Source organism: Equus caballus, chromosome 10 (genome assembly GCF_041296265.1).
Source record: "Equus caballus isolate H_3958 breed thoroughbred chromosome 10, TB-T2T, whole genome shotgun sequence".
NCBI lineage: Eukaryota > Metazoa > Chordata > Mammalia > Perissodactyla > Equidae > Equus > Equus caballus.
In genome coordinates, this window is record NC_091693.1 from 15796215 (window position 1) to 15808947 (window position 12733).

Sequence of the window (12733 nt, forward strand, 5' to 3'; positions counted from 1 at the left end):
GGGGGAGAGGCTGAGAAGCAGACAGCATTCGAGAGACAGAGACATGGAGAGACACACAGAGACAATACAGAGACCGTGAGAACAGAGACACAGAGACAGGTTCAGAGAGACATCCATCCAGACAGCAGGCTCAGAGACAAAGTTGGAAACTCAGAGGTAGAGACAGAGCCAGAAAAACAGACAGCGACCGAGAGAGGCCGCACCGCAGGGGTGGGACCCCCTCCCCGACCCCGCCTCCTTCCCACCCCGCCCCCGCCCCCCGCAGAGGCCCAGGCGCCCGGGCGCTCGGGGCGGGAGGGGGCGCGCGGGGCGCGGGGCGGGCGGGGCGCACGGCGGCGGCAGCGGCGGCGGGTCCAGGAAACCCCTGGGGCGGACGGGTGGCCCCGGGGGGGCCGGGGGCGGGGAGGCGGGCGGCCGGCACCGCCCCGGCCGACAAAAGTCCCTTCAGTTCAGCCGGCGGCAGGGGAAGTCCCGGCGCCCTGCGCAACCACCCGCCCGTGCGCCGAGCCGAGCCGCGCTCCGGCCGCCCGCTCGGCCGCCGTCCCCGGCGGCCCCATGCCCCGATGCCCCGCGGGGGCCATGGACGAGGGGCCCGTGGACCTGCGCACCCGGCCCAAGGCCGCCGCACCCCCGGGCGCCGCGCTGCCGCTCCGCAAGCGCCCGCTCCGCGCGCCCTCCCCGGAGCCCGCCGCCCCCCGCGGCGCCGCGGGCCCGCTCGATCCCCCGGATCCCCTGCGCGGCGGCTCCGACGCGCCGGCCGTCCCCGCGCCCCCGCATGGCCTGGCCCGGCCAGAGGCGCTTTACTACCAGGGTGAGTGGCTCCTGCGGGTCAGGGCCAGGTGGGGGCCGGACAGGGCACAGGGTTACCAGTGCCCGGGGCAAAGATCAGACACAAATATATGGTGTCACAGGGAGCTGAGGGGCACGGGGACAGAATCCAAGGTCCCAAGGACACAGATATGGGGTTCCTGGGGAGCTAGGGGCAGAGGCTGAGGTCCCAGGGGCCCAAATATGGGAGCATTGAGGAGAGTGGTGTCTTGGGATGGGGGTCCTAGGCAGTGGGCATTAGGAGGCCGTGGGGACAGAGCCCAGGGTCCGAATGCCACAGATATGAGGACCCAGGGGTCAGTGCCCAGCAGGATAGATATGGGGTCTCATGGGATTAAGGGAGCAGAGGCCGTAGTCCAGGAACCCAGAATTATAAGCTCCTAAGGACCCAGATATCCAGGGTTATGAGCAATTAGCACTTGGGCCCAAGAAACTGGGGTTCTCGGCATCCAGATATGAGGGGTCAAGGAGACAGGGGAAGAGAGACCGGGGTTCTAAGGAGATAGATAATAGGGACCTCAGGATGTCAAGATCTCAGGAACCAAGATATTGGGGAACAGTGGGAATGAGAACAGAGTTGGAGTTCTGAGCACCCCAATATCCAGGGTCACAGGATCCAAGGAAATAGACCCAGGTACTGGGAGTCCTGAGGAGCCAGCGGGACAGAGCTGGCTATGTGTGGCCCCAGGGGGTCAGGGTCTCATCTGAGGTCACAAACTCGGGTGGCCCTAGGGGGCTTGGGGACTGAGGGTTAAAGGGATGGTGGCCAGGACTAGGGGGTTCTAGGACTCAAGGATTTGGGGCCAGGATGAAGGATTCAGGGGTCTCCAAACAGAAGGCCCATCCAGGGACCTGGCAACTTGGGGGTTCAGGAAGGGGGTCCCCCAAAGATCAGGAGATGACAGCAAAGGCCAAACACCTCCTGCCATCCTATCTTCACCCCTGATCTCAAGGAGGGGGCATTCCATCCCACAGTTGTGCCCACCTCACCAACCCCGAGTGACCCCCAGAGCTGCAGAGCTGCAGAGCGCCCATGCCCAGGGCCTGCAGACCCCTGCTCAGTTTCTGCCCCTTCCAGCCCATCAGAGCAGAGCTGGAGAGCCCCCGAGCTGTGCATCAGGGGCTGCCACTGCCTCCTCCCCCTCCCGTTCCCTGGGTGAGAACCTGGCCTCAGTTTTCCCATCCCTGTGATGGGTGGATACGAATGGGATGGCCGCCAGGGTCTCCTCCAGCAGTTTGATCTGAGCAGGTTCCTGGCACTAGCCCCGCTCACCTTCTGTCCCACCCTTCGCCCTGGACTCTCTATGCATGCACCCCACACCCTACACCCAGTGCTTCATCCATTCTTACCTCGCTCAGCCACAAATTCACTCAGCAAACAGGCCCTGGGGTCCCCTGCTGCGGGATAATGGGGGTCTCTTGGCCTGGTAGGAGATGGGGTCGGATGCAAGAAAAGCTAAATGACAGTGAGAGTGACCAGGGCTGCAGGGGATGGGGTGGGGGGGAAGCTGCTAGAGCCCAGATGATAGATGTGGAAGGGAGATTATCCTGGCCCTTGAGGACCCAGTATGAGATGCAAAAGGGACGTGGAAAAAGAGCAGGTGACACGGCAGGAGCAAAGACCTGGAGGCAGGGTGGGCGGGTTGAGGGTCTGTGGGCTTGGCCTCACCCGTGTCCTTTCTCTGCCTAGGACCTATACTGCCCCTGTACCCCACCCAAGCCATGGGCCCCCCCTTTCCTCTGCTGAACCTGCCTACACCCCTGTACCCCATGGTGTGCCCCATGGAACATCCCCTGTCGGCTGACATCGCCATGGCAACCCGTGCAGATGAGGACGGAGACACGTGAGTAACAGGCCCCCACTGATGGCGGGTGGGGAAGCCAGCCCTCCCCCCACCTCGCCCACCACCACACAGGGGCACTCAGCTTGGGCTTTTGAGTTCCATCCACCCCAGTTAGAATCCTGTCTCCACCGCCAGCTGTGTGACTTTGAGCAAGGTCCTTTCCCTCTCTGAGCCTCAGTTTCCTCTTCTGAAAAATGGGCACCCTGAGAGAACCTACCTCCTAGGACTGTTTTGGGGGCTTCAAGTTTTTTCTCACAATCCCAAAATGAGCAACCAATTTCATTGATTGGTTGATTATATGAATGATACACGCTAAGCTCCTAACCCTGAGCCTGGCAGATTATAAGTGCTCAATAAGGATTAACTATTATCATTACTACTTTATATTAAGCCCAGCACATAGACAGAGTTAGAAACTTTAAATAAAAATTGCACATAACAAAACAATATCCTTACTACCTGGGGTCCACTTTGGTGTTTTCGAGCCTGTTTCCTCGTTCCATGATCATAGCACACTCAGTTAATTTCAGGATCCCGTAAATTGATTTCGCAAATCCGACGGTTGATCTGCAGTTTGAAGAAAATTCTCTTGAAGCTGCTGAGAAATCCTGCCCCAGGGGTCTAGCCCCGTGTCCAGCACGTGGGGAAGCGCTCAACACGCTGGACCATCACGATTACGATGATTCTGTCCACCTCGGTCTGACTCTCAGCTGGCCAGCTTCTCACCCCTCTCTGCCTCAGTTTCCCCTGTAAAAACAGGAACCACACAGTTTGCCAGGGTCTCTGAGGCAGAAATGAGATGATTTCCGTAAAGCGCTTATCTGCGGGACTGGGGACTGGAAAGCACAGGGAGGGGTGGGATAAACAGGCCTGACCACCAGCTGGATGACTTCGCATCCCCGAGCCTCAGTTTCCCTATATGGAAATCGAGGCTTGGAATAGCACCTATCACAATGAGGATTCAGTGCAATGATCTGCACACATATGGTGCCTAGAACAGGGCTGGGCATATAGTCGGTGCTCAATACACAGGAATGGGGGGGGGGCGGTGTTGGAACAGAGCTTGCCTCCCGAGTGGTTATGGGCCACGGGTGTGAGCCCAAACAGGAGAAAGTGCCCGAGACGTCTAAAAGGCTCGATCGAGCTAGTTCCCTCCCGCCCTGGGTAGCTCAGGGGTCATCTGTGAAATCGATTTCATTTGTGTCTGTCCCCAGGGGTGAGCTGTTTGCAGCCTGTGCGAGCAGGGTGCAGAAGGCGACGCGGCACCCCGGCCTCCAGCCCCGCGCCCCACCCGCCCTCCCCCGCGCCGCCCCCCTCTCCCCCAAAGCAAACACTTCTGCCTCAGCTGCCTGTGGGGGAAATCCCTTCCCGCAAAACTTGACCGCAGCCCAGCTGCTCTGCCTCCCCCACGTCAGCAGCCGTCACTCACTCGCAGCCTCCCCCTCCTGGCGCTCCCTCCAACCTTAACCCCTTCCGCTGGGGGCCGACTTTACCGGAATGGGGCAGCGGCGCAGCCTGGGGGCGGGGGAGGGGGACACGCCAAGTCCCCAGAGCAGCAAAGCTGGGTGGGGAGGCTGGACTTCTAGGGTCCCAGGGGAGCAAGAACCCCAGGGCACCTGGACCCCCTCTCCCCCAAGAGTTCGGGCACTGGGGAGCTGGAATCTGGGTCTCTAAGAGAGGGGGGAACGTATTCTGGCTCCCAGAGAGCAGACGTTGGGGTCCTGCATTCCTTGACCCACGAGGGGGTAAGGAACAGGGCGCAGGGCCGTTTGGGGATCTAGAACTTAGAGGGACCGGAGAGGTCGCTCTGTGCAGAGTTAGGGCACCGTATTCGTGGGTCCCATGAGATCCTGGGAGTGGATGCCGGGATATGGGGGGTGGATAGGGAGCCAGCTGGAGTCTGCGCCGTGGAGTTCCAGAGGGGCCCCGGGCTGGAGGACTTGGGGTCCTTCCCGCCCCCGCCCCCTCCTCCCAGGAAAGCTAGGTCTTCTGGCGCTGGGCTCCCTCCTCCCCCGCCCCATTCGAGGATGGAAGTTGGGGTGCCGGGGGTGGCCGGGGTAGATCCCCGGCGGGACCGGCTTCCCTCCCCCGGGAGCAGGAAGCGGAGCCCCGCCCCGCAGACCTGTTACTGGAAGTCCGAGGGCTGGGCCGCCCCTCCCGTCCCCACTTCCTCCAGCCCCGCCCCACCCCCTGCGGCCCGCGCGTTTATGGGAACTCAGGCCTGGACGGTTTCTCTGAAATCATCGCTCCCTCTGCCCTCACTTAACCCCGCTCGGCCTGAGAGAGGGACCTGGGCTGGGCGTCCAGAGAGGCGCGGGGCGAGAGGGGAGCCCGTCTCAGGGGCCTCCTGCCCAGGTCCCTCCCCTCCCCCAACACTGGCTTTTTAAATTGGGCTTTCGCGGCTCAGGAGCCGGGTTTCGCCTGCATAGTCTCCTCCTGGGAGGTGGGCGTTATTGGGGGCACTATAAAGGAAAAAACCGAGGCCCCGAGGGGGCCACATGACTTTGCCCTGGCGCGCACCGCTAGCGGGATTGCAGCCCAATTTGCAACCCTGGCCTGCTCAGCGCCCCCAAAGCCTCGTGGGCTGCAGGATTTCTCTGCCTCCGCCCGCAGCACTTAGGGAGCTGGTTTAAAATGTGGATTCTGATGCACATTCCAGGATTGGGAGACCTGCTGTTCGCCTGCCTTAGCAAGGCCCAGTTTTCGAGCAGACGGGCGTGGGTGGGAACCTGGTTGCCCTTGCAAATAAATGGATTGAAGGAAAGGTTGTGCCGCCTGGGTCCATGCAGTCAACTTTGTGCTCAGTGCTAAAGTCCCCTGACCCGGGACAGTCACCCCACGTGGCCCTGAGCTCTAAGTGGCTCCTCCAGGTTAGGGGCCCTGGGAAGCAGGCAGGAAGTTTATTGCAGTGTGCTCTGGGATCAAGGCCTGTGGGGACGGAGGAAGCAGGACCAGGCAGAGGGAGGAGCTGGGCTGCTGGGTGGTCTCTGCAGGGCCTCAGCTGTCCCACGGGGAACCTTGAAGCTGCAGTGGCCTTCAGAGTTGGGGCCAGAAGGCTGGGCCTTCGATGCCCATCCTGACCAGTCACTGGCTGCCGTTGGTTGGTTGGCGACGGCCCCGCTCATGACCTGGACCAGCTGCTCTTTTCAGCGAGGGTGATCCCCAGAGAGAGCTGAGGGCTGGCAACCTCCCCAGAAGCTGGGGGAATGTGTCCTCCAGTCTGGGAGCAGGGGGATCTGTGTTGTCCAGAACAATGACCCCCATTCCAGGTTATCCCGCCTGCCTTCAGGCAAAACTCTCTCCACGTAGGTACCCCACCCGTGGCTCTCTGGGGTTAGAGGCTGAACGTGACGTACAGTCATAATGGATGGAGAGCCTAAGGGCATCTAGTTCATGCCCCCTCATGCCACAGATAAGAAACTGGCCCGTGGCGGGGCCGGGGGGGGGGGGGTGGGTGACATGGTCACCAGCTTCAAGGATGGCCAGGGATCATAGAGATGGCGTCATTTATTCGGTGTATATTTGGGGAGTGCTTGCCCAGCGCCAGCCCTGTCCACACACGGGGCAGTGGTCAGTCAGACAAATGCCCTGCCCTGGTGGAGACTATGTGCTAGCAGGGAGATTCAGACAGGAAACAAGTAACTGCATGACATCAGGTGATGATGTGGAGGGAAAGAAAGCAGGGGGAGGAGCAGGGGAGGCAGTACCACTTTCGCAGCGCCTGGGTGAGGGGAGCGAGCCCCACAGCCATCTGGCGGGAGGCTGTTCCAGGCCCAGGGAACAGCCCATGCACAGGCGGCAAGCAGGCTCTGTATGTGCGAGGAACAGCAAGGAGGCCAGTGGCCAGAGCGGAGTGAGGAGAGTAGGCGGGGATGAGGTCAAAAGGGGTGGAAGAGGGGGAGACAAGGTCCCCTAGGGCCCGTGAGCTGTGGGGAGGACTTTGGCCCTGAGGAGTCCTTCAGGCTGCTGTGGGGCGGGGAGAGAGTGGGGTGGGGGTGGGAGCAAGCAGGCCAGCGGAGAGGACACAGTCCAGGAGGGAGGTGATGGTGGCCGAACCAGGAGGGAAGGAGTGGGGGTGGGGAGAAGTGGCTGGATCCTGGAGATCCTTCCAGAGTATCCAGCACATATGGGAGTTAGGGATGCTAAGAGAGTGCGTGAGAGGTGACCAGCCCCTAATGCCTCTGACCCCCATCCCCAGGCCACTCCACATCGCCGTGGTGCAGGCCAACCTGCCCGCTGTGCATCGGCTAGTCAACCTCTTCCAGCATGGGGGCCGGGAGCTGGACATCTACAACAACCTCCGGCAGGTGAGGCTGGGCCTAGGCGCCAGGAGCCCTGGGACTGAGGGAGGAGGGGCTGGGGGCCTGGACCCCTGGGTCTGAGGGAGGAGGAGCTGGGAGCCTGGATCCCTGGATCTGAGGGAGGAGGGGCTGGGAGCCTGGACCCCTGGGTCTGAGGGAGGAGGGGCTGGGAGCCTGGACTCCTGGTCTGAGGGAGGAGGGGCTGGGGGCCTGGACCCCTGGGTCTGAGGGAGGAGGGGCTGGGGGCCTGGACCCCTGGGTCTGAGGGAGGAGGGGCTGGGAGCCTGGACCCCTGGGTCTGAGGGAGGAGGAGCTGGGAGCCTGGATCCCTGGGTCTGAGGGAGGAGGGGCTGGGAGCCTGGACCCCTGGTCTGAGGGAGGAGGGGCTGGGGGCCTGGACCCCTGGGTCTGAGGGAGGAGGGGCTGGGGGCCTGGACCCCTGGGTCTGAGGGAGGAGGGGCTGGGCTCCTGGGTCTGGGGGAGGAGGGGCTGGGGGCCTGGACTCCTGGTCTGAGGGAGGAGGAGCTGGGAGCCTGGATCCCTGGATCTGAGGGAGGAGGGGCTGGGAGCCTGGACCCCTGAGTCTGAGGGAGGAGGGGCTGGGCCTGGACCCCTGGGTCTGAGGGAGGAGGGGCTGGGAGCCTGGACCCCTGGTCTGAGGGAGGAGGGGCTGGGAGCCTGGACTCCTGAGTCTGAGGGAGGAGGGGCTGGGCCTGGACCCCTGGGTCTGAGGGAGGAGGGGCTGGGGGCCTGGACTCCTGAATCTGAGGGAGGAGGTGACCCAGATTTCCGGTTCTTGAGTTGGACTGCAGCGGGGGTCAGGAGTGGGAATCTCCGAGGGAGGCAGGACTGGGACACAGAGCAGGGTCCCTCAAGGTCTCTGTTCCCCAGACCCCGCTCCACCTGGCCGTGATCACCACATTGCCTTCTGTGGTCCGTCTCCTGGTGATGGCTGGTGCCAGCCCCATGGCCCTGGACCGCCATGGCCAGACGGCAGCCCACCTGGCGTGCGAGCACCGCAGCCCCACCTGCCTGCGGGCCCTGCTGGACAGCGCGGCCCCTGGCACGGTGGACCTGGAGGCCCGCAATTACGACGGTGAGCACCTGTCCGGGCCCAGGGCGGGGTTGTTTGGCGGGACCTGGATCCTTCTGGGGCTGCAGCGCCCCGGGCCCGGGTCTAACTGAGCTCTCTCCCTCCAGGGCTCACTGCCCTGCACGTGGCCGTGAACACCGAGTGCCACGAGGCCGTGCTGCTCCTGCTGGAGCGCGGTGCCGACATCGACGCGGTGGTGAGCGGCGGGGGGCCAAAGAGGGCGGGCCCTGCGGGATGGGCAAGTGGGTGGGGCTTGAGGTATCCCGCGGGATGCGATGCGGGCGCCGGCTGTTTGGGCCCAGCGGGGAGACCCAAGCCCTTGCCTCGCTGCCGCAGGACATCAAGAGTGGCCGCTCCCCGCTCATCCACGCCGTGGAAAGCAACAGTCTCAGCATGGTGCAGCTGCTGCTGCAGGTGGGTCCGGCCCCTGCCCCCCGCCTCTCGCCCACCCTGGCCCCTGGCACCAACCAGCTACCTCCCGCCGGCCCTGGCTCGGACGCTGCCTTCCAGCTCTCGCCCCTCTTCCAGCTCTGACCCCTTTTGTGACTTCACCCTCCAGGCTTCGAACTCATCCAGGGCCCTCTCCCATTCCTTTCCCGCCCCAAGATAGCCTGGCTGACTCTGCCTTCCGGCTTTGGCCCTGTCCCGGCGCTGGCCTTCCGCCCCACGCGACCCCGGACCCTCCCCTTGTCTGGCTCTGCCCCTGCTCCAGCCGGGGCCGTGGAGTCCAGGTCCCGTGGCTTCTACGCCGCCCGCCCTTGGTTCTAGCTCCCACCCTTCGATCACCCCACCCCAGAGGCGGGATCTGGTCCCGTCCCAGCTTCTGGCCTCTGTCCCGCGGGCCCCCCCACCCCCATCCCCCGGACCTTGCCCCGGTCCGGCCCTGACCCGCCCTCCCGCCCCTCAGCACGGCGCCAACGTGAACGCCCAGATGTACTCAGGCAGCTCGGCGCTGCACTCGGCGTCGGGCCGCGGGCTCCTCCCGCTCGTGCGCACGCTGGTCCGCAGCGGCGCCGACAGCGGCCTCAAGAACTGTCACAACGACACGCCGCTCATGGTGGCGCGCAGCCGCCGGGTGAGTGTGCGCGCGCGCGCGGGCTGTGGGGATGGGGGCGGTCCTGGACCGCCGGCGCGCTGGGGTGTGACAGGTGAGGGCGTGCGTGTCTGTGCCAGGGCGGGGAGGGGAGCGGGTGAGCCTCCGGGTGCGTGGATTCTAGACAGGAGGAGAAACTGAGGCACAGAGAAAGGAAGTGACTCGCCCACCTTCACACACTGAGACAGACCCCATGAGCAAGGAGAGATGGAGAGAGGGAGGCCGGTGTGGGCCCTAGTGGCCTCTGGTGAGCCCCCCCCCCCCCCCGCAATCTTCCTCCAGGTCATCGACATCCTGAGGGGCAAGGCCACGCGGCCTGCTCCTGCGTCCCAGCCAGAGCCCTCCCCGGACCGGAGTGCCACCACGTCCCCCGAAAGCAGCAGCCGCCTCAGCTCCAATGGTGAGAAGCTGGCTCTCAGCCCTCTCCTCCGTCAGATCCCCTCGGGGCCAAGGGGAGGGGCCAAGGGGAGCCCCCAGCCCCCCCACCCCCCATCTCGAGATCTGGCCCCTCACTGCTCCGCCCTCCTCCCTCTTTTTCCACAGGTCTTCTTTCTGCATCGCCATCCTCCTCACCCTCCCAATCTCCCCCCAAGGACCCCCCAGGATTCCCCATGGCTCCCCCCAGTTTCTTCCTTCCTCCCTCCTCTCCACCTGCCTTCCTGCCCTTTGCGGGGGTCCTCCGAGCCCCTGGCCGGCCCGTGCCCCCCTCTCCAGCTCCAGGAGGCAGCTGAGAGGGATGGGGGGGGCAGATCTTGGACTCATGAGGAGAGACCTCCCTGCCCTGTGGGGTCAGCCCTCCTGGAAACTGTGAAGACCTCACTCTGCCCCCCCCCCCCAAATCTTTGGGACCAGGATTTGCACAGCCGCGCACAAGTCCCCCAAGAAGTCCCCTCTTCGGAACAGATAGGCCCCCCCCTCAGCCCCACGCAGGGCTCTTCCTCTCGTTACCCTCAGGCCCCGGTCCCTGTCTGGAATTGTCCCCCAATGTCTCCTTCCTTCTCCTCTGCCGGAGCAGGTGGAACCAGGAAATAGCCATTCCCTCTGCCCCATCGCCGAGCGGGGAGAGACGGCTGTAGCCGGACACTGAAAACAATGTAAATTATTGGCATTTTGGTTGGATTTCTTTTGTAATAAACTATTTTTGTACCATATTCCTGGCTTGGCTGCATCTCTTTCGTGAGTCCTGGAGGGAGCGTGTTCGTGTGTGTGTGTGTGCACGCGCGTGTGCACACCTGTACGCTGTATCCAGCTGACTCCATGAGTGGCCTGAGGGTCTCACACTGACAAGGACGTGTGGGTGACCCTGGGACTTCCACTGTGTTTGGTGATAAATGTTCTGTCACTGTGTCACCGTGCTGTTGTTCCCAGGGATGACGTGGTGTATGACATCTTTCCAGGGGGCCCTGTGGGATTCCCTAGTGACCCTGAGTGTGTGCACCTGTGTCTGTGTTTCTGGGGGGTTCTGTGGTGTTTGGGTCCCTGTGGTACCATGGCTGACCGATGTGTGGCTGCGATTGTCTCTGGGTCAATGTGTGGATAACACTTGTGAGTGTTCCTAATATGGAGACCCACAGTCATTGTGATTGTTTCTTTGTGACTGTCTCACTTGGCATGTCCCCCTTTTTTTTTTTTGGTGAGGAAGATTGGCCCTGAGCTAACATGTGTGCCAATCTTCCTCTATTTCATATATGGGAGGCCGACACAGCATAGTTTGATGAGCAGTGTGTAGGTTCACAACCAGGATGCAAACCCACGAACCCTGAGCCACTGAAGCAGCGTGCCCAAACTTAACCACTACACCACCGGGCCGGCCCCAGGGTGTCACATTTTACTCAGTGCCTCCAGGTTCCCCTGACAAACAACGTCTGTGTTTTGACTCTTATGTATGGATCAGGGTTTGCATTCCCTTCCTATTGCCACTGTAACAAAGCTCTAGAAAGTCAATGGCTTAAAGCGACCTGTTTTATCCTGTTATAGTTCTGGAGATCAGAAGTCTGAAATCAGTTTCCCTGGGGCCAAAGTCAAGGCGTCAGCAGGGCTGGTTCCTTCTGGAAGCTCTGGTGGAGCATCTGTTCCCTTGGACTTTCCAGCTTCTAGAGGCCGCCTGTATCCCTTGGCTCGTGGCCCCTGTATCATCTCTCCAACCTCTTCCATCTGCTCATCTCCTATTCTCATCTCTTGCCTCCTTCCTGGAAGGACCCTGAGGTCACACAGGGCCCACCTGGATAATCCAGCACCATCTGTCCATCTCAAGATGCTTGCCTTCATCACAGCTGCAAAGTCCCCTTTGCCATACAAAGTAACATTCTCGAGTTCTGGAGACGAGGATGCGGGTACCCGTGGGAGCCTCTGTTCAGCCCACCCCAGGCTTCCATCCAAGAAGCAACAGCACTAGGAGGAGGCGCATGGAGAAGAGAGATGTCACAGGGACTTGAGTCTCAGGAAGGGATGATGGGCGGAGTGCAGGAGAGCAAGGACAAGCTGGAACCCCCGAGGAAGGACTGGGACCCACGTTGGTGCCCATCGCCTCCAGCCGTGACGGAAGGGCGTCCTGCGGGAGCAGCTGGCGACCTTGGTTCCATACTACAGGTCCTCATGAGGGACCACGTGTTCCTGTGTTTCTGAGGGACGGTAAGTAAAGGCTGGTTTCTGAATCTGTGTGTGCCTCCCTCGGCCTCTGGGTCTTCGAATGTCTTGGCAATTGGGGTCGTTTCTGCTGCCACCACTCCGTGACATGTTGTGCCTGTGGGGCCACTGCCTTAATGTCTTCCTGGGGGACACTGTTGGTTCCGTGAATGGCTGGGGGTCTAGGCGTGCGTGTGCACGTGCACACATCCATGCACACGCTCTTCCTGCGACCTCGGACTGGGTGACCCGTCTTCGCCTGGCCATCCTCCAAGGCGGCCATGTGTCTTTGTGCATGTCTGTGACCGTGTGCCAGTGTTTCTGACCTGCCTCTGGGCTACGGAGTCCCTGTAGCTGCCTGACATGGAGAGGACGTTGGTTTCCGAAAGCTGCCATCATCGACAGCCACAAATGAGGTGGCTTAAGGCAGAAATGTGTACTCTCCAGCTCTGGAGGCTGGAAATCCACAGCAAGGTGTCGACAGGGCCACACTCGCTCTGAAGCCTCTAAGGGACAACTCTTCCCTTCCTCTCCCACCTTCTGGTGGCACTTGGCCCCGGCTGCCTCGCTCCGATCTCTGCCTGTCTTCACCTTCTCTTCTGTGTGTCCATTTCTTCTCTTCTGTCTCTTATAAGGACAATAGTCGTCGGGTTTAGGGCCCTCCAAATAGACCAGGATGACCTCATCTCAAGATCCTTAACTTAATCACACGTGCAAAGACCCTTTTTCCAAATAAGGCCACATTCACTGGTTCTGGGGGTTCAGATGGGGATGTGTCTTCATTGGGGGGCCACCGTTCAACCCTCTACAGAGGGTGACCGTTGGGCACTGCAATCGGCCTTGTGTACTAACCTCCCATGTGAAAATCCTGCCACACGTGTGAGGTCGTGTACGATGACTGTCTCCCCAGTGGATTGAGAGCTCAGGGACGGCCAGGCCCCCTCACCAC

At 61.9% G+C, this 12733-nt stretch overlaps 1 protein-coding gene and 1 non-coding gene across 2 annotated transcripts; both read left to right on the forward strand.

The window, feature by feature from the left end:
* Nucleotides 1–323: 323 nt before the first annotated feature.
* BCL3 (BCL3 transcription coactivator) lies at nt 324–10310 on the forward strand. Its single transcript, XM_070222997.1, has 9 exons — nt 324–811; nt 2519–2672; nt 6871–6979; nt 7865–8069; nt 8174–8262; nt 8403–8480; nt 8974–9141; nt 9442–9559; nt 9703–10310. Exons 1-9 carry the CDS (start codon nt 556–558, stop codon nt 9888–9890), a joined length of 1365 nt encoding a protein of 454 aa, XP_070079098.1. The 5' UTR covers nt 324–555; the 3' UTR covers nt 9891–10310.
* MIR9094 (microRNA mir-9094) lies at nt 2414–2558 on the forward strand. The gene has a single exon (NR_128118.1). It is a non-coding gene; the product is annotated as a microRNA mir-9094 (primary transcript).
* Nucleotides 10311–12733: the final 2423 nt, after the last annotated feature.

Excerpts from the sequence above, each read along its gene's own strand:
- BCL3 (XM_070222997.1), top strand. The coding sequence starts at position 556 with ATGCCCCGATGCCCCGCGGGGGCCATGGACGAGGGGCCCGTGGACCTG. Across the intron at positions 812-2,518 it reads AGAGGCGCTTTACTACCAGG|GACCTATACTGCCCCTGTAC; the intron begins GTGAGTGGCTCC and ends TTCTCTGCCTAG. Across the intron at positions 8,481-8,973 it reads TGGTGCAGCTGCTGCTGCAG|CACGGCGCCAACGTGAACGC; the intron begins GTGGGTCCGGCC and ends CCCGCCCCTCAG.